This window comes from Bombus bifarius, unplaced genomic scaffold (genome assembly GCF_011952205.1).
Source record: "Bombus bifarius isolate JDL3187 unplaced genomic scaffold, Bbif_JDL3187 scf7180000007968, whole genome shotgun sequence".
Classification (NCBI taxonomy): Eukaryota; Metazoa; Arthropoda; class Insecta; order Hymenoptera; family Apidae; genus Bombus; species Bombus bifarius.
In genome coordinates, this window is record NW_022884354.1 from 437,396 (window position 1) to 464,192 (window position 26,797).

The 26,797-nt window shown below is 28.7% G+C and overlaps 4 protein-coding genes across 21 annotated transcripts; 2 read left to right on the forward strand and 2 right to left on the reverse strand.

Annotated features, from left to right (window-relative positions):
• Positions 1-796: 796 nt before the first annotated feature.
• LOC117209314 (peroxiredoxin 1-like) lies at positions 797-3,174 on the reverse strand. Its single transcript, XM_033451185.1, has 4 exons — positions 3,053-3,174; positions 1,607-1,756; positions 1,209-1,517; positions 797-1,122 (listed from the first exon to the last, which is right to left on the reverse strand). The coding sequence occupies exons 2-4, from the start codon at positions 1,738-1,740 to the stop codon at positions 978-980; spliced, it is 588 nt and encodes a 195-aa protein (XP_033307076.1). The 5' UTR covers positions 1,741-1,756; positions 3,053-3,174; the 3' UTR covers positions 797-977.
• A 1,174-nt stretch (positions 3,175-4,348) lies between these two features.
• LOC117209287 (metaxin-1) lies at positions 4,349-12,028 on the forward strand. Of its 11 annotated transcripts, none has more exons than XR_004487896.1 (8): positions 4,349-4,647; positions 5,024-5,265; positions 5,357-5,522; positions 5,867-6,244; positions 6,311-6,347; positions 6,751-7,696; positions 8,335-8,434; positions 8,616-8,852. XR_004487896.1 is itself a non-coding variant. In XM_033451136.1 (5 exons), exons 1-5 carry the CDS (start codon positions 4,570-4,572, stop codon positions 11,911-11,913), a joined length of 894 nt encoding a protein of 297 aa, XP_033307027.1. In that variant the 5' UTR covers positions 4,349-4,569; the 3' UTR covers positions 11,914-12,028. The 11 variants fall into 11 exon arrangements, 4 of the variants coding, with proteins under 4 accessions (XP_033307027.1, XP_033307009.1, XP_033307049.1 ...); XR_004487898.1 differs by having other exon boundaries at positions 4,350-4,647; positions 6,326-6,347; XR_004487897.1 differs by lacking the exon at positions 8,335-8,434 and having other exon boundaries at positions 6,311-7,435; positions 7,635-7,696.
• Positions 8,719-13,945, reverse strand: LOC117209259 (vacuolar protein sorting-associated protein 45). Of its 2 annotated transcripts, XM_033451057.1 has the most exons (9): positions 13,855-13,945; positions 13,657-13,779; positions 11,428-11,626; positions 10,814-10,963; positions 10,252-10,631; positions 9,787-10,059; positions 9,519-9,683; positions 9,209-9,438; positions 8,722-9,069 (listed from the first exon to the last, which is right to left on the reverse strand). In XM_033451057.1, the coding sequence occupies exons 2-9, from the start codon at positions 13,747-13,749 to the stop codon at positions 8,871-8,873; spliced, it is 1,689 nt and encodes a 562-aa protein (XP_033306948.1). In that variant the 5' UTR covers positions 13,750-13,779; positions 13,855-13,945; the 3' UTR covers positions 8,722-8,870. The 2 variants fall into 2 exon arrangements, with proteins under 2 accessions (XP_033306938.1, XP_033306948.1); XM_033451047.1 differs by having other exon boundaries at positions 8,719-9,069; positions 13,657-13,939.
• Positions 13,946-14,493: 548 nt separating this feature from the next.
• On the forward strand, positions 14,494-26,637 carry LOC117209216 (zinc transporter 1). Of its 7 annotated transcripts, none has more exons than XM_033450956.1 (9): positions 14,549-14,909; positions 18,608-18,802; positions 23,440-23,630; positions 23,860-24,082; positions 24,144-24,405; positions 24,530-24,647; positions 24,911-25,126; positions 25,348-25,458; positions 26,180-26,637. In XM_033450956.1, the coding sequence occupies exons 3-9, from the start codon at positions 23,454-23,456 to the stop codon at positions 26,375-26,377; spliced, it is 1,305 nt and encodes a 434-aa protein (XP_033306847.1). In that variant the 5' UTR covers positions 14,549-14,909; positions 18,608-18,802; positions 23,440-23,453; the 3' UTR covers positions 26,378-26,637. The 7 variants fall into 7 exon arrangements, with proteins under 7 accessions (XP_033306838.1, XP_033306847.1, XP_033306855.1 ...); XM_033450964.1 differs by lacking the exon at positions 18,608-18,802 and adding an exon at positions 20,024-20,105; XM_033450947.1 differs by lacking the exon at positions 18,608-18,802 and having other exon boundaries at positions 14,494-14,909.
• Positions 26,638-26,797: the final 160 nt, after the last annotated feature.

Sequence of the window (26,797 nt, forward strand, 5' to 3'; positions counted from 1 at the left end):
CGTCCATAGTCGTTGAATAAAAAGATTTCTCTCTTTTTCTGTGCCTTGAGTTCTTAAGCTAGCCTTGAATTTACTAACCATTCTAATGAATCATTTTCTAATTTTACGTTTCTCATTTTCTAGTGTTACGTTGCAGCCGATAAAAAGAATTCAATAACTTATAATAAAGAGATGTTGAAGTAGTGTAATTTCAAAAAATATTGTACTATTATAATAGAAAGTATTATACAAATACAAATAAATTGTAGTTATTCTTGATACATTCTCTCTATATTTTAAGATTAAAGATAATTTCAAAACATTATTATTGAATTCGTCATTTTGTAGGCTATGATATAATATTAAATACATTTATATCAAAAACATCTTAATATTCTGAAAAATATGATATGAAAAAGTGAAATATTTCTATTCAGTGCTCCACCAAGAATATATTTCGCAAATTATGTATTGATCAGTTTTTAACATAGTAAATGAATGAATTATTTAAATTTCTTAACCTGCTTTAGCAATAACCTTTTCACAGTCATTAGTCATCATATATTATAGAATTTGGCAGATACTGATTTACAGAATTCCATTTGCTACACTGAGAAGTTATTGAGACATACATTTATCATCTTACCGTAATAACATCAATTCAGTAATTTCAAATTCATACTCTCAAAATTAAGTTGCTAACAAAAACTATTTAATAATTGAAAATAACAATCTTCACTTTGAAGACACACAATTATACACATAGAAACATTAAACAAAAATAATGGAGAATATTAAATAAATAATTTAAGCACATAATATATGAAATACATTTATTGTAGGGAATGAAAATAGTTCATATTGAAAATATAATTAGCATTGATATTTAAATAATATCCTATTCATTACAAAATAATCTACTAATTTTTAGTACGAATAAAGTATTATACACAAATGACAGTTTCAATAAAATGTAGGAATCTTTTTAATTGGTGCATTTATGTATCTTTGAAATATTCCTTAGAAGCAGCCACATCAGGCTTCATAGTCTTCTTTCCTGGTTTCCAGCCAGCAGGACATACTTCTCCATGTTTATCAGTATACTGGAATGCTTGAACTAAACGCAGAGTCTCATCAACAGATCTACAAATACATGAATTTGTTATGTAGAGTAGCATTCAAAACTATATGTTATATATAAAAACATTATTTTATCATATCAATTTTACCTGCCAACTGGTAAATCATTAATAGTAACTTGACGTAGCTTTTGCTTGTCATCTATGATAAAAAGACCACGGAATGGAACTCCACTTTCTTCATCAAGCACGCCATAATCGCGTGCAATTTTAGTGCTTTTGTCAGCAAGAAGGGGAATGTTCATTTCACCAAGACCACCCTGTTTACGTGGTGTATTTACCCATGCCAAGTGACTGAAGTGAGAATCAGTAGATGCAGCAATGAGTTTACAACCAATTTTCTCAAATTCTTCGGCACGATCAGAAAAGGCAATGATTTCAGTTGGGCAAACAAATGTACTGTAAAACAAATGATCACGTATCAGTATATGATATGTTAAACTATACATATAATGCCAAATATAAAAATTATAAAATAATATATTTACAAATCTAATGGATAGAAGAACAATACAACATATTTCCCTTTGTAATCAGAAAGGGAAATTTCTTTAAATTCTCCCTTTACAACTGCAGTACCATGGAAAGCAGGAGCAGGTTTCTGAAGAGCTGGGACTGGCATGATGGGTTTTGAATTACTGCAACAAAAAGAAGATTTTTATCAATAAGATTGAAATTACTTGATGAAGCAAATTGTAGAACTTTGTTGAGCTTGTAAAAAAAAGAAAGTTTGTCTGTATAGTAGCTTGTTATAAACAAATTATATATATATATATAACAATTATTTCTTTATATGAAATATATGAAGAATACAAATATTCATAAAATTGTAAATATTCGTATGTTAAACCTTTTATCATACAAATAACCAGATTATCATACAAATAGTATATAAATTATCTTTAACCTTCAAGTTCCAAATTTCATAACATTATCATAATCGAATTTATCTTACCTATAAAGAAGAGTAACGAATTTTTTCCGTTATATCTTTAACCTTCGGCTTATCGCTGTTACATAAATCCTAATTCTCTTTTCTTATCTAAATATTACGTATAAATTTGTTAAAAAATAAGAGAAAAAATATACTTCGTAATATTTCGCATTTTTTATGAAATTAATATATAAATGATTTTAGAAAATGAAATATCAAAAATTATTACTAATTAATGTATTTGAAAATTAGCTGAATAATAGCAGATGAATAACATGATTGATTACTAAAAGCAATGAATCTTCTAGAACTGATGAAATAATAGACCGGTAAGGTCAAGCATTTCAAATTACAAAAAATATAAAAGCAATAATTAAGGTGTTTTATAAAATGTTAAAAATTAGCACAATTATGTAAAATAGTCTATATTAGATATTTATATCCGAAAGAAAACTTTATTTCAATTATGCTGACTGTCCAGATTTAAACGTAAAAGATTAAAGATTTATTTTGCAAGTATAAAATTTTTCCCATACTTATGCAAGTACCACACAATCATCGACCTTCGAAATACATATTGTAGCACATATTTCATATAATACAATTAAATATTATCTGTGAAATTAATGAATTGATTTCTAGTAGTAACGTCGATATTCAGGCTTTCTACAATATCTTTTTTGTGCGATTATGGACCATCGAGAACCTTCCGAAGGAAGAAACAGAATATATACATCTTCGCAAAAAGAAATCAAATACAAACGATTTTAATCTAAGTTTAATAGAATAATAAAATATAATTCTTATTTTAATGCTTATCTATAAATATTTGTAATATTTAACAATTATTAAATTTACGCTTACAAATATTGTTAAAATATTTATAAAAACAACTGAATAACGATTGAAAGTATTCCAAAATGAACTAAATATAAATACTACCTTAAAATAACAATTGCGTACAATTATAATTTTTCGCTTTGTGATAAAGTCTACTTACTTTGTATTTTATACGTAAGATCGAGTGAACTTTCTCGCTTCCAAAGAAGTATGGGAATAGTAATCGGTTCCAGTAGAATGTACGTAGTAATATTTGCAACCGCAATCGAAGAAGACTATATGCGCCATCTGTAGTATGTACATAGCGCCATCTAAGTTTTCATGCCGGTGCGGTTTATTCTTTAAAGAAATATCAGTCTTCTTTTTTAATAGGTATTATTAAATATCATTTATATATAATACTTGCAAACAAAAAGAATACAAGCTCTAATTTCAACAAATGTACATTTCTTATTATTTAGAAATAAATATTAGAAATGATTAGCGACTAATACTACTAACTGATTTACTAATCTAATAGTGAGCAACTTGTTCAATACCTGCGATTTTGTTTAAACTTGAATATGTAAAGAAAGCTACTTGAATAAGCAAGATATCATAAAAAAGAGTTACGTACAACAATTATGAATACTATTAATTGTACTTTAGAACTAAACCTAACCTATCCTCAATCTAGAAAAAATCCCAAAAAATTTCATCATTTTTGCTTACTAGAGTTAAGTATAATGCTAAACCATTTCTCAATAACTCAAACCGGTTTGGATGAATAGTCGTATTAATTCGGCCATTGTGTGGCGGTTGGCCAGCATTCCGCTGCTTTACCTAACTGAGATCCAACGAATTTATTCAGTTATTCTTTAAAGGGACTAAGCAGAGAAATGCTGTCTGACCGCCTCACGGTGACCGACTTAATACTAGTAATAACCCAACCCAGTTTGAAAACTATGGTCGAGCGTCGGTTATATGTACAGACAAAAGTTGTTGAAAGTATTGAGCTTTATGACATATTTCAAAATCGATGAAATGTATCGACATATTTCAAACTGAATCACAAAATAAAAATAGCGAAATTTTCTAGGATTTTTGTTAGATTGGTATTAGGTTTAGGTTTAGTTCTAAAGTAAGAATAAATACTTATAATTGTTTAAGATACCTTTTTGTGATATTTTGCTCATTTAAATAGCCCTTTTTAATATATTAAAGTTTGAAAAAATCGAAGATACTACCCAAATCGCTAATTATTACGCTATTTCTTTGTAACAGAAATACCTGTAGATGTCTTTCAGTGAAAATTTAGTTTTCATTTCATAAATTAGTAACATATGTATATATAATAATAATAATAATAATAATTATTATTATTATTAAATACTATTAATAATTAATAATAATTATTATATTAATCTATATATGTAACATATACTTTTATATGTAACAATACATATAATGTGTATATATACAAATATTCGTACAAATAAATAAGTAAATTTGAGTTAATCTTCTTTTGTTGATTTCACAAATTAATTCATTGATTATTTTCTGAGAAATACACTAAATCTTACATCTGGTTTAATAACGACAAAAATCTTTGTTTACTGTATAGTGAAAAGAAGCACGTGTGATTATTGTGTACTTTAATTTATGAAATAAGTGATTAATTTTTTTTATTTTTTGACAATGGACACGTTTGAATTAACTATTTGGAAAGGTGATTGGGGTTTACCGTCAGTTGACACGGAATGTTTGCAGGTTTTGGTATGTAATTTGTGTATAGGTTATAATATATTCTCATTGTCACAAAACGTTATGGAATATTTTAATTACTCTTATATCTTGTAAACAAGATGAATGGTAATTTCAGTATTTTAATAAACAATATGTGTGTTATCTAATTTTTCATTATTTGAGTACTGCTTATAAATATGTATTGAGCGTCTGGTCCGCGTGCTTGTTGACATATTTACGATCATATTTCATAAAATACTTCTCGCTAGCTGCTCATAACAAAAACCATAATGGTTCAGTAAGATAATTTGAACTTACTTTAGTTTTTTAATAATTTGTTCTTATTATCATTTATCAGTCATGGATTTCTATATGTTGATCGGTACTATATTTCTTATTTTTCTAGGTTTATGCCAAATTTAATGATATACCTTTGAAAATTAATGCAACTAGTAATCCATTTAATGGCAACTTACCTATACTAAAAACTAATGATGGTACATTTAATGAAACCAAGGATATAATAGAATATTTTAGAGGAAAGAATTATAATACAGAACAGAATTTAAGTCGAAAAGAATGTGCAAAAATTATGGCTTATAATACAATGTTGAAAGAAAAATTATTCCCAGCATTGCAGTTCATTTGGTATGTACATTCTCTTATTACAAGGCAAGAGTATGTGAAATAAAATTCAATGGAATTGTATGAATTAAAAACGAAATATTATTACCTTTAGGTGGATAGACGAGAAAAATGTGAATGAATTAATAAGACCATGGTATTGTAAAACACTGCCCTTTCCATTAAATTTTTACTATCCAGGAAAATTTGAACGACAAGCTCGAGCTATGCTTGAAACTTTGTATCCTGTAGAAGATAATATAAGCGTCATAGAAAATAAGGTAATTAGATAAATTAAGTAGACTGATTTCACAAATGATAATACTAACATTTTACTCATAATATTAAAATTTAATAACTGAATTTAATATACTTACATATACATTAATATTTTAATATAAATCTGCATATTTGTGGTAGTTATTCTCTACTACTCCTAATATTTATAGTAATAAATATTAAGTTGTTGCATAAAATCAATTTCCAATAAATTCAAATAATTTTTTAACTCAAATACAAATTATTGAAATTAATATATTTTTCTCAATTGTATATGTCTTTGTTAATTACTTAAAGTACAGGATTTTTCATCTTATATATAATTCTGATATTATATATGTAATAGGTTTACTCTGAAGCACAGAAATGTTTGACACTGCTATCCACAAGTCTTGGGGATTCAGTATATTTTCTGGGTGAAGAACCTACTCTATTGGATGCTATTGTATATTCTTACTTAGCACCATTGCTCAAAGCTCCTTTACCGAATCCAGCATTACAAAACCATTTAAAAGCCTGCACAAACCTAATGTCGTACATATCCCGCATATCGGAAAGATATTTTTCGAACGAATGTTGCGAATATAAGACCAAAGAAAATGATCAAAGTATAAAAAAATATGCGCAAAATGAATTCCCTAACAAGAGACGAAATCAGTTCTTTGCTGGATTTTTTGCTACTTTGATGATGGCAACTTACGCATTTTCAACTGGAATATTAGAGGTAAATACTTTTGATGCAATACAGTGAATAACATAGATAGCAATAATTTCTTTACAAATTCAGTAGATATTTGTGTTTTAGCGGTAATGATTTGCATAATACAGTAAGTATGTATAGTTTTCATATTGTCGTAAATCGTTAATGAATTATAATTTATAAACAATTTTTATTTATGATGAAATTTTACGCTGCTTATTTTTTTCGTATACGTTTCTTCAAACAAAGATTAGTGTTTACTTCTAAAACATAATCATAATACTTACATTAATTATGTATAGCTAAGGGTTAGCTATAGGGGTGGCATACATGTGGTATTCGTCATAATGACGGTCATGATTTCCTAAACATTACCGATAATCTGACAGAAAAATTTTCTTAAGAAAAATTACTTAACGTTGAATCGACACAATCAATAAATCGAATATAACAAATTCTAAAAAGCGCTTTTTCAATTAGAAAGTCAGACACACTTACTTTTTTAAATAACATAATATAATTTTTTATAGCCAGTGTTGTAAATTTCATGTAGTGGACCACTTATTGATTAATAAAGATAAATGCATATACATATGTAAAATAAGTAATATATCTACAGCATTTAGCTTATTCAAAACGAAAGTATAAGAAAGTGCCGACCATAATACACAGTGACGTCGAATATAATAAGCACTAATAATAGTCAGAAAGTTAACTATAATTACAATAATTACTGCACCAATTTCACATGACTTTCAGATCTAATGTGCCAATAGTATATATGTTTATACAGTATGACTTACATTTACGAAACTATGAAATTAATTATTAGGAGGAATATGCGCTGAGAGAATGGAATATACTTATGTTTATTTTAATAATATAGTGGTACATACGCATCCTGCATGGAGCCAAAACGCACGTTTAGACTAGCGTATCTTATTTATGTGGTTGGCTCATGGCATAATATGCAAGTACATATATCGTATTAGTTCGTATAAGATCATAGTCTATTTCGTAATTAAAATTATGGAATTCTAGGATATAAAAGGAGCGGCACTTTCTACATGCAATTCCTAAAATTAATATAGAACATTGCGATCGGATTCACATACATTTTGAATCATTTCGTACTTTGTATTGTGTCAGTCATTATAATCTACGGGTTACATTCCCTTTTAAACGTACTGTCGAATCATCGTATTCGGATATTCAGTAAGTGCCTAAGAACATCCCACGTCACTCATACGTAAAACTGAGCAAGAATCATCGCTAAATCGAGGCTTTATAATTCTTGCAACTAGATTTATAATTCTTGTAACAGATTATTTCAAGTTACATTGTAGTTTTGATTCTTTATTAGAATATACTCGTATTGTTAAGTTTAATTCGTATCATTTCTTTCAAAACCCAGCCTGTAGTTATTAGGCGGTTAACCAATGGATATTTCGTATTGATACATCTTTGTGGCTCAAGGTAAGTAAGTACTTACTTTGCCGCTGTAATTATGTGTGCATTTTGGTCGATTTATATTAATAATGCATGAATGTTATAAAAATACGTAAATTAATAGCGAACTAATTATCAAAAGCAATATTTACTATCTATAGAATTAAAAGATACATGTATATCGTATGAAACATTTTTTATGAAAAGTATTTGATAGGTAACTTAAGAGAAGCTTCTATAAACCAAAATAAGACGAAAATACAAAATTGCATTTGGGGTTGTCGTTTCTTAATTACTGAAATTTAAAAATTAATTAAAATATTCTTGAGATTCAGTAAACTTCCACGAACAAATTATTAAATACAGCTTAAAAGACATTTATATATATATATATATAAGAAATAAATTATGATGTATTTATAAAACGTTTTCAAATAATACTCTATATTTTAATTATACTTACAAATTTTAAAAATTTGATACAAGTAAGATATTTACCTTAACTTATAACACTTTTCCTGTTTATAAGTAAGACGATACATACATATTTAAAGTTCTCTAAATAAGTTACATTCTATTTATTTGAACGATTATAATAAAATACTATTTTAAGACATGCAATATTTAGTAAAAATAAGTGTATTTTATTGTAAAAATGATTTTAGAAATGGAAGCTGGTAAGAATTCCTCTGAAACATATAAGGGAATAAAATATCAGAAGTTCTATATTCATGGATTTGAGTTTAAGATAAGAAGAAGTTGCACGTATGTAAAATAAGGCCGAATTTTAATTAATCATGTAAATATTTTGATTCATTTTCATCACTTATACAACTAAGTGCAATAGAAATCAGAGATATTCTGTCCAGCAGATTGTAATGTGTAATTTTAATTATTGACATTTATGTCATGTTAACGTTAGAAACATACGAAATATATGTTAAAGGTACCGGTAAAGGAGAATGAAATTGCAAACGTACCTGTTGAAGATGCTCGTATCTACGATGAATAAAATGAAGAAATTGGGAAAATTATTTCATTGGAAACACAAGTTTTACTTAACATTAATATAATTTCCTATTTTTTTAATACTACAATTTGTTCTTAATATTGTTATCAGTGGAATATGATTGTAACCATTATAAATAATCCCAAATTATATAAATAAATACTTAAAACCAAATTATGTACAAATAATGTTTCAATTGTTATTGTTTTTGTATCGCGATAAAATGCCTGAAGTAGCTTGTTGAATCTCCTCTAAGAAACTTGTAGAATTATGGATAGTAGTGCCACCTAAAATAATTTTTATCCCAGGATTTTGTTTATTTAAATTATGGACTGTTAAACTTTCTTCATATGTTGTTCCTCCGATCATAAAAACGATGATATCTTGTGGCCTGTAGAATAACAAATACACAGTTACTAATATGCACAATAGTGCGCGCACACATATACGCACAAATTCTTAATTATAAATTTATTAATTAATTTTCTATTCTGAATTCCATAAAATATACATACATACATACAATTTACCTTTTTGACATCATTGTATTTCCAAGATATGGAAATGTTTGCAAACTTAGCTTTCCTTTTATTAAATCCTCAAGTGTTTCATTCAGTAATGGCGTATGTTGGGTATAAATATTATCTACTCCACTTAAACCTTTGAATAACTTTTTAGTAATCTTGGCTACTGCTTCTCGATCAAATAAGTTATTTTGCCTCGCATTAATTCCGCTATATTCTAATATGTTGTATACTAGCTGCAATATCATTTTGAAATTGTAATAAATTCGAAGCTTATACCAAACTCACGAATAAAAGTCTATTCATTTTCATATACCTTCAAAAATTTTTCCGAAACACCTCTGTTTTTTAATAAGTTCAATAAACCATTGATATCATTACTTGCATATTTCTCATAATGAAGCGCATAAAGCATGACCAATCTCACAGCATCGATTTCTCGTATTTGTTGATTATTAATAAGCTCCCTTATTTTTTGTAGCTTTGATAGTAAAGAAAAACGTATAATTATTTATTGTTAAATAACCCTTACAAAAGCATAATAATTTGCAAGCACAATTAACAACTTGTTAAATTTACTACACCTGCATAGAATGGTCATTTTGACAACTAAGTTCCTGTTCTAATTCCGATACTTGCAGTAAATGATGTTTTTCCACAAGAGAAGATAGTTCGCCAACTACTGTCACATGCTTTGATACCGTACCAGATAACTTTTTAAATAACGGATAAGTTTCGACGAAATTTTTCATATCGGCTATGCTTTCTACTTTCTGATGTTTCTTAGCTTTCTTTTGAAATTCATCCATCAATTCTTTTATTGTTTGCCCAATTTCGCCAAAGTTAAGATATAAATTCTGTTCAAAAATATTTCTGTTTTAAATATAAATTATACTAATAATAATTAGAAAATTATTATTATACATATAGCGGAATCCCATATAACGCGAAATGTACCTTTAGTTGAACGTATATAAGGAATCCTATTATATGTATCTATATACACATATATAAAATCATCAATAAAACGATAATAGGCATAGTCTTACACTTGCATAAAATTCATCATGTTCTGCACTAAGAACAACTTCTTTTAATTCCTTCGAGATACCCTTCACATGTGATAAATTAACACGATTGTTGTTAATAGTTAATAATTCATGAACCATTGCTTGATAAGTCCACTGATTTAATAAGGGTGTAACAGGATCATCTCTTCGATCAACTATTAATAAAATCGGACTAGAATCCTGTCTAAATTCGAACGAATTCGATTCTTTACTTAATACTTCGCGTATTTTTTCTGATAATCTCTTTGCCATCTCAGAACTATTTTGATAACGTATATAAGGACATCTTTTAATTGATAATAAGACTGAAATTAAGCCTAGGACGGTTCTGTGTAGATGTACTGGATTCCATAGCAAGCCTTAGAAAAACAAATTATTTTTATTTTATTTTTTTATATTTTTCGCTCTCTTTTTTGCTTTCATCATTACATTACACCAGTTTGGTGTAATATTTATTATCAAAAACTTTATAATAGATTTCTTAATCATTTTTTCACGTAACGATTCTCAATTAATTAATTAGTTATAAAAAATTCGGTACCTTGCGAGCATGTATTAATCCCAAGTGAAAACAAATGCGGACTGATAGCTAAATAATCTGCGTAATATTCATGAACTTCTCTTACTACTTCTTGTTCATCACTTTCAGCTAGAAGTTTGATATCAGCCTTTGCGATAATATTACTGAAATCTAAATGACAATATAGTGATTATAGCCTAATAGTCGATTGATATAATTATTATTAGCATTTTACAATTTCAAAATAATTGGGAATTATGGAAATAATAACAAGTAATCTCCTCTCTTTTCACCTATCTATATTTAGTTACAGGTCATCTAAAGTAATATGATATACAGATTAGCACTTTGTACAGAAATAAGGTCGAAACACAAAACGCTATCGTTAAACAATACGAGAAATACATGCATAGAACAGTAGATATTAACAAAATTTACTACCTAAAAATCAAAAAGTACTATAATAAATCAAGAACAAATCATTTTTGCATTATGTTAATTTTAACAAGTGCTATATAAGTACTGTGGTACATAATTTTAAGTTAAATAAATAAGTTTGGTATATTTTAGTCTGATACATTTTAGAATACTGGAATACTGAATTTAAGGATGCAAAATTTTTTGTAATTACTTACAAATATAGTATGTGCCATATTTGGGACACCTTAATTCGTTGCAGAGGTATTCGATATTTTCTTTGGTTGGTCTTATGAAAACTATACATTTTAAATGCTTTAATCCTTCGTTACGAACATTTGTGTCAATCCTTTCGAATAAATAAACTTCTTTAAGAAATATTTCCGACTGACTATATAATAAACTCACAATACTTGTCTGGAAATATACAAATTATAAACTTTCCTTTGAATTTATATATGTATCTGTTTTTACGTAACTCGGTTATCTTGGGTATCATCAATTACTTAATTACTAATAAATCATTGTAAGATTGCTTTAATCAGATTGTTAAGATTTTTTGGATTAGAATGATACCACGATATTTAAATTATTTTCTACTTGTTGTAGACATTCTGCTATATTTCACATGCTTTTCCTATATCTTGTTCTCATCCTCTGCGTCTTTGTTGCAGGACGAGTCGAAATCAGATAATAGCGGCTAATTCAGGAAAACTCGCCTGTCCGACTATTTAGTAAAGCTCGGTTCCGAATTGTGACTATTTAAGCGACCAATGTATTTTATTATATTATATTTGTAATAAAGACATGAAACAATTATCAAGTGAAAATATCTCAAACCAAATTATCTGCTAGTCATTGAAATTGAGGAAATTAAGTCAAATTTATGAATATTCAAACAAGGATTTTAATCTTTAAAAAATTGGAGCTTCCATTGTTAATTTAAATTTTAACGTATTTACATGCAGTAGTAAAGTTACAATACAGAGGAAACTATATGATTAGATAAACGTTGAAGATCTCTTACTAATTACAGGATATAGACTGCACTGTAAATAAAAATTACACAGTTCAAGCATATATTTTGGCTAATGTATACTTCAAATTTAATAGACAAGAATATGAATAAATAATGTTATTTAAGTATATTAAAGATCAAAATCCAGTTTAAATTCTACATCAAATGTTCTGTCTTTAACATATTTTTTATATGGTGGACTGAGAATCATAGTGACCCAGGTCAGTCTACTCCTGCTTCTCATAAGATGCTGTTTTATTATGCACTTTAAGTTAGATTTTGTTTAAGCTGAATGTTGGTTGTTTATTACAGCATTCATTCATTATAGTATATATAGAAATATGTGAATCTTCTAATATTTATATTGATATATACATTTAAGGGAATTCCACTCCAGGCAAAGTTATCATTTGATACAAATAACATATAGATAATAAAAATAATCAATTTACTTAACTATATTATCTCTGCATGTTAATGTCACAATTAATGTCATAAATAAAATTTTTCTAACAAGAGTCATGAATAATCTAACATTTAAAGAAGGGGTAAGTTGCAATCGTTCCAGCATTTGTTGTAATACCGCAATGTTATTAATAAAAGCTATTTATTGCTATATTTTTTAATTGTGATATTGTTTGCCACATATTCCACCTTGATTTAATATACATAATGAGTTATATTTTATATAAAATTAAAAAGAATATTTCTCCTTATTACTGTTATTATATATTTATCAATATTATTCATAAACTGCAGATGTTCAACAAATTTAAAATAAATAAAAATATATAAAATCAACATATCTACAAATATACGCATATAGATCTCAACCATTATCAAAGAATTTATAGACAAAAAAAGAGAAAATGCATGATGTTTTACTCAAATAGTAAAATAGGTAAATCATAACAATATTTAACATAACAACAATTATAAAAATAATTAACTAACATTATCTCAATAAAAATTTAAAGTAATGATCAAAATCTTATAATCTAATCGCTATAAATTTCATTTCTTAGAAGTATGTCAATGAAAATGTTCATATAGTTCGATGCTATCATAGAAGTTTAAGATTTGTTTATATGTACATAAGATTTATTTACAGGTCTAGAATAATTTATATAAAGAAAAAATTCCACGAAGGAGGAGAATATATCAATTAAAATTAATATTAATAGAAATCAAAGTACTATAAGATTCAATAAGTATAAAAAAAAAAAGAAAGAGAATTCAATACAATTGCCGTAACTTTAACAATTTACATTTTTCATTTTTTATAAGCAATAATACAATGTATTTTATCAATTGCATACATAAGATGAATGAATATATTATAAAAGTTCATAATTTAAGTTGTTTCATGTAATTATATTTCAGTTTGTAATTTTTAAATATTATTTATTATACAAAATCTTGGATTTACCGTTTGTTTATCCATCAAAAGAACTTTCATGCCAGGTCCACTTTCTTCTGTCATACGAGTAATATAAAATTTTAATGCAGTAATTAAATTCATTTTATCTTAATTTTGTTTATCTGTCTGTAACTAACAATTACATCTTGTCAATTGATAATAATTATGTATTTAATCTGCATATATTACAGATTATGAAAAGCATAGACTTCCCAAATGTAAACACCACCTACTATCACTGGTCCAAAAATTTACTTTGAGAAGACCAAGATAAGACATATGTAGTAGAATTACGGAACTGAAACTGGAACTAAAATTACGAAATGGAAGGAACATAGGGAATTAGTACACTAACTAGGGAATAAATGTTGAATCAGTTTTCTTCTCTGTAATTTTCAGAAACATTTGTGTATTACTAAATATTTTAATATCTAAGAAACTGAATTTCTTGTTTGTCAATATATTATATATGTAAAAAATATTAAAATCTTTATACAATTATTCGGTTCATTTTTATTCTAGTTATCATAACTTAAACGTATTAATTGATATTTTACGTGCAATATACAAGAAAGATATAAATTATATCTTTTTAACCATCTCTTGGTATTGTTTTATCTATGGTATAAGAAATCTCAAATTTCAAAACATAAGTTACGATATTTGAAATAAATAAAGTGTTTACGCAATTAAGAAACATATACTTTGTGAGTTAATTTTTGACTTAATTCTAAACGAATAAATTTGGTCTTGGTAGAATTTTTTATATCATCCTGCAGTCTATAGATTTGAAAAAAAAAATATATATATATGCTTAAAAACAATAGCAAGGGAAGTTTACCTTCTATACAAAGTATGTAAACATAGATTAAAGAAGAAACAACTCAGTTCATTTTTGCTAGTCAATTTCAGAACATAATGTATCATTATGGCTACTGTTGGTAGTTTCAAAAAAGTATAGTGATATTTGATTATCTATCTTTATTGTTACTTTGTTAGTGGTTTTGTAACGTAACGTTATACAAGAATTTTGTTAAACTGGGATTAAATGTGAATGTTTTGTACACTTTAGTTTTTTAAAAATGAATTGAGATAGTTAGTGTTTTGGAGTATTTAAAAAAAATCTAATGTCAGTTTTTATTAGTTCTTGTACTCGTGAATACACATCAGTACTATGTAACATGTCCATAAACAGTTCGTGTTGGTGTTACTCGATGCAATTTTGATACATTATAGCAAGAATTATAATATTTTATTATAAAGTAAGTACAACTATTGTGTTTATAACATTGTGTTTATAATATTTATAATGAATCTCATAAGAATGGAGCAAATAACGTTGTTATTAACTTATGAAGTATTTAAATGTTGTTTCTAAATATTGTTTTACGAGTATTCTCTTTAAATATATGTAATAATATTTTTTGTTGTTGAATAAGGTTGTGTTTTAAAGATTATAAATTTTATTATTATTATTAAATGTGTAAAACAGATTGATATGTTACGTTAATAACATAATAAAACATATTCATTATTAATTTTTGTGATTATATTTACTATCATGTTTGTAATATATAGTGGCAATCATCAACATTCGTAAAATAAAAACTCTTTTACAAAATATAATTTCAAATGTTACAATAAAGGCTATACTTAATTTCTTATAAATTTTATAATATATATGTTCTATTTATGTGGAGAGACAGAATATATTAAAACAACTATTAATTCACATAATGCATAAAATATTTGAGAATTTTTGTTGATCTTATTATTTTGATGTTTTTCTTATGAAAGTTTAACATTATTACTAAAACATTTGTACAATTAAATATAATTCTTTATTAATAAATTATATAAAACAATAATATTATCAAATGATTCAAAAATACTATTGATAAAAAGTATTACATGTGACATAGTATTAATAGCCAAATCTGTTTACCTATATTGTAATCATCACAAGGGCCAAATTAATCAAAGAAATCATATACTGCCATTGAACCATTTTGTTAAAAATGATGTTAAAGAACCATTAGTTTTCACACTGATTCTATTGATTTTATTTACAGTGTGTTTACATTTGATGGTCAGATAGAAAGTGAATAGCATGTTATTAACAAAGAAACAGGAATTATTCTTTATCTAACCTAGATAAGATGAAGTACCTAACTTTATGTCCTTAAATGTTTTTTTTATTAATAACATGTTTTTAATACAACTAGTCTAGGCGATCTTATTTAGTTGTATAATGTCAAAATAATGATCGTTCGTTACCATGTATTTGCAAGGTACTTTAATAATCTGTTGATCTTCTTTATCTTAAACTACATTGTAATTGTGTATTTATGTTACTTGAAACTAACATTTTAATATACACGTAAAAGTAAATAGTAAATAATCTAAGAACGATATTAACATACAAGCATGAATATTAAGCAAGTTACACAAAAACATTTTGTGTATACAGAATGCTCATTGTGATCTAACATATAAATTGTGGTCTAAACAATGTGTTTGATATTTTTGCAGTTTTTGAGAAAAATTGCCTCAACTATAAATTTATGGTTGTTTATGTCAAGTGTACAAGATCTGTTTTAGATAGGACATTTCATGATTCACCACGATCATTCTAGAAATGTATTGCTACTTTTTTGCACTGTACATTATAAAAAGTTGGAGTTATAGCCTTCATTTTTCCGGAATGAGTGTAATGTAGGTTTGTTGAATCCAATGTTAGTGTAAATCATATGTGTGCCTTGTTTAATTTACGGTTTTAGTCATCACATTCTTATTCAGAATATAACAAAGTAGAACATACAAGAAATATCACAATGTACAAAATATTAATACCTCAATTTACTAAGACATTGATAGATATTTTTATTGATATTCCATGTTGAAAAATCCAGAACTGTGATCCTTTTATGATAACAAGAATGAATTTGAAAGTGTCATTTGTTATCTGTACTTATCACCAGAAAAGTGACAATATTTTCATGTAGTTACAAACCACTCAATGACATCATCTTATGGCATCATGTATATAGGTACTTATGTATAACATTGATATCAAAACTAGTTCTTGTTAGTTTGCTGAAATGAGAAGATATATCACACATCTATTATATTTTTGGTAGTAGGACTGTGTTGCTATTAGTTATTGAGATGTATTAAAAATATTAAAATTAATAAAATAGTTTATAATTTATTTATAATTTATAATTTATAATTTATAAATAATTACATAAGTACTAAGTATTGTAATTAAAAGAAGAGTTTATTTTTATATCTAAAATATTGAAGAATTGAAAAGTATTGCATTTCAACATGAAAAATAGTTTCTAGAAAATGTTATGTTGGTATCTTTTTATAACATAAATATTATCAACAAGACTCCAAATGTTCACAAAGGACTGTATTTTAATTGTTGCATCCCCATAAATGGGCTGGGAGCTCTCTCAAGGGGGGATCAGTCAAGCGAGTAATTTTTTCTTCTTCAAGATCTGTGTCACCTTCACATCTGTAAGACAATATTAAATTAATGATAAAAAATTTTTAATTTTTATTTTTTTGTTAACAAAGAATCGTTCAATATCTTGATAACATCTTTCTGATTAAAATAAGATCAAACCCGATATTATCATAAAATTTGGTTACATTAATTTAATTTGTCAAATTGTCAACGAAATAAGTATAAAGACCTTGAAGAGTTGTGTTTACCAATCGTACTCGCTGGCTGTTCCGTAGCAGATATATTGGATTCACAATTGGCCAGAACTATTTGCCAGCAGTTCACGATCAATTCGCGAGCTGCTACAGACTATTCATAAACAGAAATATCATTGTATTCATACTAGAGCTGACAATTCGCGAGCCAGATACGAGCAGATCTTTGGCGAGTAAATCTTCAGATGTAACGCCTAGCTGCGGTGTTCGCTGACGAGTTCGTCATACGTTATTTGTTGCTCACAAAAGTATCCTTTCACTGCCGATGAACTCAGCATTGAGTAGTCTTTACTGTATTATGTCAAGTATAGTATTGCCTCGTTAATAGACGCATTTCTTGCTTCGTTAATAGATGCAGAGTTAACCCCACCATTAGCCGAAACTGATTCGCCAGAGCGAGCGTCTTTGCTATCTCTTACGCGTCATCGGCGATATCTCGGTTAACAACGGGTGATAATAAGAAAAACACAATTTCCATGTCTTTTGTTTTAAAATTATTCTATTATTTTAATCAGACTTCTGAGATTTTTCTCCAAATTTTCAATATTAGGACATCTCATATTTTATTTATTTATTTATTTATTTTTTTTATTATTGCTTAGTCCGTGCCTTTCGGTTTTACATCTCTTATGTCTATTTCTCTTCTTATATGTCTACCTCCCCTCTTTTCCACTCTATTCTATTGCACTCCCTTAATTATTCTATCTCTAAAAACTAAAACTATAAACTATAAACTATAAACTATAAACTACAAATTAGCAACTAATGACTAAAAACTATTGCAACTTTGGTTTTAGCCTCCTTGCTGTGCATCCTTCCTGTCGTTTGCCCTTTTCTTCTCTCCTCTCATGTAGGATATCTCATAAAAAATGCCAAGTTTCTTTTATATTTATGGCAGATCATCGATACCAGCAGTTTATATTTCCTACTGATTTTTCAATGTTCGACAATGTTTTATGAAGTTCCTTTAGATCCCTGCCACGATCCGATTAAAGATGGCACACGAGTTAGACGAGTTAGGAGAGAAGAGTATATACTAATTCGTATGAAATCATTTTTCCATTTTCTGTACAATATCTTTCCTAGACGCTTTAGGTACCAATGAACGATAGAATGATTCGAGCTAAGTTTCTCGATCAGTTCTTTGAGACTCTAACAATTAAATTTTGTTTAGCTGTTCCATGTCACTGTATCCTTATTGAATTCCATCGGTCTTCCTTCACTTTTCCAGATTTTACAATTTACTCTAACTTTCCATCCCGATTCAACGAGGTTTAGATCAGTGAGATGGAGATGGCGACCATACGAGATGTTATAAAGTTAATCTCTAAAAGAATCTTACACTAAGGAGACTTCTTTAAAGAGTACACTCCTATTGATACCCTAGACGTATTCTATAATTTGAATAAATAGGGTGTTAAAGCTGGTAAGTAAAATATTAATCAATCAAAATTATTCTCTTCCTCTCCCTTTTTGTTATTAATATTACCATAATCTAGACTAAAAATAACCATATGTATTTCGCCAATTAATTGCTTGTTTCATCGATTGCGTTTTAGTTCCTTGCCTTAATTGGTGCTTGGCATATTTGTTGTTCATTTGTCCAATTTCGCATGATTTCACGAGCGTTTCACAGATATTGTAACTTATGTTTCTTGCAGTTTCTTTCACATGCTTTCCTTTGTAGAGGAAGAGGTTTTGCTTTTAGTTCCTATCCACCAGATCCCATAAATGTTTAGTAGAATCAATGTCTGACAATTGGAGCAGCCATAGAATCTTCAATATTGTCCTCTTATTCCTGTTACGTATAGTTCTTTTCAACACAATTTGGAACTATACCTCGGAGCACTGATAAACAGGTTGGCCCACCAATTTCTCTTCGAAGATAGAACGTATGCCTTTAAAAGTTGAACTTCTTTCTTTTTGAGTTCTATTCGAAGAATATCAACTCTTGTACAAAGCCTCTTTAAGTCGTCTTCGTTCGCCAAATTCTCCTTACTCGAAAATCCTAACTCGAAAATAAGACAATATCTTCCTAGCTTATCTGGATATTAATGCAGAAATTGTTATTTCAACTAAGACTGATGGCTTTTGTATTCTTAGCCAGAGTCTTAGCCCAACGATAACGACAGTTTTGTTTTGTAAGAAACCCAGTTCTCTTAGTAAACTTCTGGGGTTTGTTCTATGTGTTTCGAAGCAATGTTTTTGATATTTGGAGATTTTTACTTGTAGTCATTATAATATCGTCTGTAATTATGAAACATTGGGAATGTGGCAACGTTTAGGTTTGAATTTTATAAGGCTCTTCTTAATATTTCTTAGCAATCAGACGAAGATCCATTAACACTACTCCAACATATATCTCATGTTAAGATAGTTTCTTAAAACTTATATTCGCCTGTTCTGTGTTCGATACCAGCACAAATTATTATCGATTAAACGCTGGTTGATGAAATCGTTCCATATGCTGGATATTAATGTTACGTGGTTATCGATCGATTAGATCTGAAACCATTTTGGTAATTCGCGATAATGTTATATTTTTTAAGTATCATCGCAGTCTTTTATATTTTTTCAATTAATTCGTATAAGTATTACGTAAGTACGATGGGCCGGTAACTGTATGTGAGATGTTTTTCTTTTCCAGGTTTCAAAATGGGTATTACAATGGCTTCATGTCATTTGTTTGGGAAAATGTTGCTCCATATACACTTATATAGCTTCAGCAGGTATTTTCATGCTTTTTCTGGTACATAATTTTTTAATAACAACATATTTGATATATCTATTTCGTTCGGATCTGGACTTGATATGTTGCATAGATCTAGACTTGAGATTAATTCGTATAATTGTTTTTAATAATTGCCTGTAAGTTCGATGCCATTGTTGTCCATCTATTTCCTGTTCTACCTTGAGGACATCTCGGTCAAAATTTCAATTGCTCTAGTTCTTGACGAAAGTATGAGCAGGAAGGCTAGTGACTTGTTGTAAATCTGATATAACATTGTTTCTTTTATTTCGAATGTTGGACATGTTGTATATATAATCCTTTATTTTACTGAAACGTCCATGCTTTTGTCTGGACGTGCTCTATTTGCTTTACTTGATTATTTTGCAATATATCATTCCTAATCTCTCGTACTCCATTTGATTGCTTATGTGTTATGCTTAATATACATACAAGTGTATATGTATATATATATACGTACAATAATATACATACAAGTTATACGTGTATTTAATGTCTTTAATTACGGTTTTATGTTTTTCGTTCTACCATGGAGGATTCTTTTTTACTTTCAGTCGTCGTTAGGAATCCTTCTATAATTGTTTTTCTTTAAATTCGTTCAGATTGTATACCGTGTTATCCTTAATGACGACTAAGCTTTGTTTACTTTTTTTTTATGGCTTTAATTACTTCGCTTAGTACTTTTTGAATATTTAGTGTGGAGCGTGTAGCGATAAATTAGTGCTAAGCTTTAGATTTTAACGGTTGATGATATTTTAATAATTAAAAGTTGGAGAACGAAGTTTCGTTTGATATTGGAACAAAAAGAAGAGGAGGATTATTCTAAAGCTGGTGGCTTAAGATATTTCATCGAATTTATTCGCGATATTCGTCCCCTTCGTTTGCCCACTTTATATTCATTCTTCCTTCACGAAGTACACGTATTAATTATAAAATATGACTGTGAGCGTGGTGAATGCGCGTGATGTAACAAACAAAAATGTTGCTATCGGTGGGAGATTTAGTGGAAAGAAATTTTTACATCTCGTTGATAACCGTGTTGTGATCTTTCGTTCTTTTATGACTGTACGAATTTTTATTTCGTTGGAAATATTTACCGTTGCCAAAAAATATAACGAAATTCTTATGAATATGTTCTTTTCTGTTCCCTTGGCATTGTATTATGTGTCTGTTATCCCTGGTCAAGTGGTATGTTAGTACTAAAAGTTGTTACATATAAGTTCTTGACCTAAAGTAAACAGGACTCAATTAAATGATAGGAATCAGTTACTACAGTGAAATACTTTCAGACCATTGCTGATAGTAAAGTTGGACAGAAAGATAAATAACATTAAACGACTAAAATAGCTTTATTATTCACAAGTGTTTTTCCTTGTCGCACAATATACGGCGAAAATTGTAGACTGAAGAGAACCGTGTAGATTGTACATATATCTTCCTATATATCTCTGCATATTACATTGAAGTTTTATTGCGAGGAATTACGTACGAAATCTAGACATACACTACTTTTGTGAAGTTACAATCAATGTTACTATACAGTGTCAGGTGTGAAGGACGATTGTTATTATGCGTTCACAAAAATATTTACATACTCTCTTGTGCTTAGTTGTACTTACGCGTGCTCTCGTGTACGTATTAGTATTAGGTCGTCCGAAAAGTTCTTTCTTTTACAGATCCGTCTTTTATAACGATGCATCTTTATACAAATAAGAAACCTAATCTGTCGAACGTTGTGACATTTATCTTGATAGAACAAAAATCATACGTAATTCGATAAAATAATATAAAACGAAAAATATTGTGCATCCATTATTTCCTTATAAACGAAAGAAGCTTTTCGGACGATTTAATATTTCGAAATAATTAATAATTCAGTGATTTTTTTCGCGATTATAAAATTTTATTAACGAGTTGCTTGTACTTCAGGGTGAGTTACATCTGATAATGATTTGTGATCAGAACGCGTAAAAAAACTGGTTCCGGATACGTCCGGATTGTAGTTTTACGCGCTAATCTAGATAGAAATAACAATCAAGATTTGCAGAGTTGTTAACCAGCCTACCTATGCACCTTAAAATTTTTCCTAGATGTCGCCATTTCAGATAAGGGATAAAAGCGCAACCTTGTGCTCACGAAGATAAGAATGAACATTAGGTCTACCAGTGTTTGCGTCGCGTCGTCTTATTCTTTTCTAATGATTGGATTTCCATCAATTTTAGGGAACGATAGGAGCATTTATAGGAGTTTCAAGGAACTAGAAAATCAGAAGCTAGTTCGCGTGAGTCAAAATCAAACCTTGTTATTCCAAGCCCATATAGCGTGTTCCGAACCTGTTAAATAAAATTGTTGTACGAAGTACATAGGTGTTTTTCACCGTGTAACGACGTTTCTTCAGGACCACGTGTATTTATTCAACATTTTTTAGACGACACGTCAATAACACTAAGGCAACATCTCTGCTTTCAACATGATGTCGCTGCTCCTCGTTATGACGTACTAATTCGGAATCTGTTAATAATAATAAGAGGTTATTAATAAGTTTCACGAGAAATAAATTGGTCGTGGCGGGTCAATTACTAAAACATTTTTTCCAAGAATAACATATATATATAACATAAATATACCGCAAACGTTTGTCCTTAATAATGTTACATTGGTGATCACGTTGGAGGATAAACTGCGTGAAAAATTGTTAATTAATTCTTATTATCATAACTCGTTTTCGAAGAGTGAAATATAATTACATTTGACGAAACATAGCTGGTCTTTTTACCTCGTTAAAATTATATTCAACGCGGGATAAAAATTTGTCGTTGGTATCCACTGCTGAGTGCAACGTAATAGTATGCAATATTTGTAAGGGACGTTTTGATGAAATTTTAGTTATGGAAGACCTTTCAACCGATAAAATTCTGTGGAAAGTATCGTCGATGCGCAGAATGCCTATTTCTTGCTGATTTCTAATCGGTAATAAATTTTGTAAAACGAATATACTCGATAAATTAGGTATTGCAAGAACGCATTAATATTACGATCAAAGTATATTTTTAATGATATCCAAAGAAGAAAGCAAATTGGAAAAATAGAGTTGTTTATGAATTTCGAAAATACAGTTTTTACATTTTCTTAATTGTCACACTTTGTATATTTAAAATCTTGTGTTTTTTCCTTTATTCTGTATTTACTATATGTTTTTCTAGATTGAACTTTTGACACAAAGAAGTTAGGTTAATAATCGTGCAATAATTCTCATTGTATACAATTTTATATTGTTTAGTTATTTTTCTATAAAATTGAAATATTATTTTTAGGTAGCAACGTTACTATGGGTCGTTACACAGGAAAGAAATGTCGTTTATTAACGATGTTATGGCTCACCGGTCTATTTTTCCTAGTCGAAATAGTTGTGGGCTACCTAACAAACTGTATGGCTTTGATAGCTGACAGTTTTCATATGTTGTCTGATGTAGCAGCTTTGGTCGTTGCATTTCTTTCCGTCAAGGTAGGTAGAACAAGATAAATATCAAGTAATTGTATCGACATAAATAAATATCAAGTAATTGTTCAGCAAGAATTTATTTGGCATCATAATTCGCTAATTTGTAATTAACATTATAATGCTCATCGCAGTTATAAAGTTTATATCTTGTGTTTCCTCAAATCCTTTCCTTTGATTATTTTTCTGAATATATTTTGAGAACATTATTTTAGAAATTCCGTCCTGTTTACAGATGTCACCAAAGAAATGGTCCAAAAACACATTTGGTTGGGCCAGAGCTGAAGTTTTAGGAGCTTTAGTCAACGCCGTTTTTTTAGTCGCATTGTGTTTCAGTATTACCGTGGAGGCGTGTAAAAGATTTATCGAAGTAGAAGAAATACATGAAGCGAAATTGCTTGTAGGGGTTGGAGCACTTGGATTATTAGTGAATATTATTGGATTATGTCTCTTTCATGGTAAATGTTATTAAGAAATTAATATTTGTTCTTACATGTAGTTATATAATTCTGGTTGCAGAACATAGGAGTTCTCATGCACATTCGCATGGCATATCTCGAAGTCACAACCGATTGAGTACTCTAGTAGGAACGGATGACAATGAAAATGATGATAGTTATAGGCCATCGACGCCACAAGTCAAAAGGACACACGGCCATGTACACGATGCGAGTCAAATGAATATGCGCGGTGTGTTTCTTCATGTACTCTCGGATGCACTAGGATCTGTGATTGTGATAGTCTCTGCTTTAATTGTTTGGCTGACAGAATGGAAATATAGGTAAATATTGCATAAATTACCTAACATATCCTATAATATAAATCGTATACTAATCTACAGATTTATTTCTATTTAACGATCTAATATCTTCGGTAGTACTCTTAATGTTTGTTTCTTTTTACAGATTTTACATTGATCCAGCTCTCTCGCTCTTAATAGTTATTCTTATTTTACAATCGGTATGGCCATTACTCCAAGAATCTGCACTGATTTTATTGCAGACTGTACCGACACATATTCAGGTAATTTGAATCATTCTAGATTCTATAATTTCTAGATAATATACGAGAAGTAATAAGAATAGTATCAGTAGTAATATCCGTTACCGAGATTTTCTATTAACATGTACAAATTTCTATAAACAGATCTATATCAAATAAAAAGGTTTTTATTATTTTTATTATCGAATTTTTTAGCTAATTGATCGTTGATTAATTTTCATGGTGTAATTTTAATTTTCATACTGTTTAGCCGTAACAAATCTAAACAGAATATGTTATTTTAGGTGGATGCCATTCAGCAACGTTTACTAGAAAACGTAGATGGTGTTTTGGCTGTACATGAATTCCATGTGTGGCAGTTAGCTGGTGATCGTATTATCGCTTCAGCGCATATAAAATGCAGAAATTTGTCAGAATATATGAAAATAGCTGAGCAAGTGAAAGAATTTTTTCATAACGAGGGCATACATTCTACGACAATTCAACCTGAATTTATTGATGTAAGTAATTTGTATCGTACATATAAGTATTACGTATTAGTGATTAATACAGCAAGTGATGTATTTAATTTGACGTTCTTTATACTATTGTATCAACATGAGTGTATATTCTACATAACAATTGGATAAATGTGGGATTTTAGTGGTAACAAAATAACGAAACTATAAAAAGATATAAAATATATTGATAATTGATTGAGGAACTATTATTGATATTCTAGTACCACTCTAACAGCGAGGTCAAGGAAACACCGACCGAAGATTGTGTACTAGATTGTCCAAAGACTGACAAGCCTTGTAATCATGCAACATGCTGTGGTCCTTCTAAACAGGTATGTGCTTTCTGTTTTTCGATGTACCTTCGGTTGATTTAAAATCTATCCCTTCGCTTCTGCAGTCTAATTGGAAGAAAGATACAAATTCCCGCTCTGCCTGCCCTAAATCAAAATGTCTTGGACAATGCGTAGAAGCTATTAGATCAGATTCAAATACAGTTATAGGTAACTGTTATTTGTTGTTTATGTTTGATTATTCCAGCGTTATGCAATTAATATCATACAGTCAAATGGTAATTGTTTATTCGAGATAGTGAAACCTTTTTGTTTCTTATTGGACTGGAACAAAGTCATTCTTGAAAGTGTAATATTATGTAACATTAAGTGCAAGAATATCTATAAATATTGAGAAACAAGCTTTTAATATAAGCACTAATAAGTTTGATAGAAAAGTTTTAATTATTTATATCTTCTTCTTTTTTGCTTCTACTTGGTCATCCAAAAACTTACCCTCACCTTCTAAAATAATTATGCATTCAGAAAAATATCAATAGGCTTAATATAATTTCCCCTTTTTATAAAATGAAACATGATATACGATTTATTTATTTCGTATATGTATATACATATGGCATAGCATTAGATGGAGTGGGTTTCCAAACTCCCAGATACTTACTATGTTTTGATATATTTTGAATCGAATGTTATAATCTTTAAATTAAAGATTATAGGTATACTTTCTTGTAATAAATGTGGATATAATCTATGTTTCTTACAGGGTCGTGAAACTCCATCACCTGGAGAAACACCGTACATGTGCAGACAACGAAACAGTCTTGCACGTTCCACTGGTTCAATAGGAGGAACCGAACAGCAGGAAGTAAATGAGATGGAACGCGGACATTTGTTATCACTGCCCGCTTCACATCACTCCGTCCAACTTCCACATTCACATGTTAATACACCGGTTGTCTAAGTTATCGTCATATTCTCGAATATCTACCTCTGTAACACAATCTGCGGCGCGTTACAATGTTATTATAAAAATTCAATAAAGTAATATACATACTATGTTTTATGGCTATTAAAGTCAACAGTAAATTTTCATTGCTTTTTATTATCTATGTATGTAACTATTATCTTAAGTTTTATAAAGTTTGATATAATAAGTTTGATGTGTGGTATTTGTACAATTACTGATGGATTAGAAACAAAAATAAATAATGTTGGCCGTAATTCTACGAGCCTGTTCTAGTCACCATATAAAATTCTACTAGATTAACGAAAGATAAATAAATTATTCGAAGACTATTTAATTAAAGCGTTTTTACACTCTAAGGTGCAGACCATTACTGCTGACTTCACACCAGGTTCGTCTGTATACTCAAGCATCATC

Excerpts from the sequence above, each read along its gene's own strand:
- LOC117209287 (XM_033451118.1), top strand. The coding sequence starts at position 4,570 with ATGGACACGTTTGAATTAACTATTTGGAAAGGTGATTGGGGTTTACCG. Across the intron at positions 5,266-5,356 it reads CCAGCATTGCAGTTCATTTG|GTGGATAGACGAGAAAAATG; the intron begins GTATGTACATTC and ends TATTACCTTTAG. Across the intron at positions 5,523-5,866 it reads TAAGCGTCATAGAAAATAAG|GTTTACTCTGAAGCACAGAA; the intron begins GTAATTAGATAA and ends TATATGTAATAG.
- LOC117209259 (XM_033451047.1), bottom strand. The coding sequence starts at position 13,749 with ATGAATTTAATTACTGCATTAAAATTTTATATTACTCGTATGACAGAA. Across the intron at positions 10,632-10,813 it reads GATTAATACATGCTCGCAAG|GCTTGCTATGGAATCCAGTA; the intron begins GTACCGAATTTT and ends TGTTTTTCTAAG. Across the intron at positions 10,060-10,251 it reads ATGATGAATTTTATGCAAGT|AATTTATATCTTAACTTTGG; the intron begins GTAAGACTATGC and ends ATTTTTGAACAG.
- LOC117209314 (XM_033451185.1), bottom strand. The coding sequence starts at position 1,740 with ATGCCAGTCCCAGCTCTTCAGAAACCTGCTCCTGCTTTCCATGGTACT. Across the intron at positions 1,518-1,606 it reads TTCTTCTATCCATTAGATTT|TACATTTGTTTGCCCAACTG; the intron begins GTAAATATATTA and ends TTTGTTTTACAG. Across the intron at positions 1,123-1,208 it reads AATGATTTACCAGTTGGCAG|ATCTGTTGATGAGACTCTGC; the intron begins GTAAAATTGATA and ends ATGTATTTGTAG.
- LOC117209216 (XM_033450947.1), top strand. The coding sequence starts at position 23,454 with ATGGGTCGTTACACAGGAAAGAAATGTCGTTTATTAACGATGTTATGG. Across the intron at positions 23,631-23,859 it reads TTGCATTTCTTTCCGTCAAG|ATGTCACCAAAGAAATGGTC; the intron begins GTAGGTAGAACA and ends TCCTGTTTACAG. Across the intron at positions 25,459-26,179 it reads GCTGTGGTCCTTCTAAACAG|GGTCGTGAAACTCCATCACC; the intron begins GTATGTGCTTTC and ends TGTTTCTTACAG.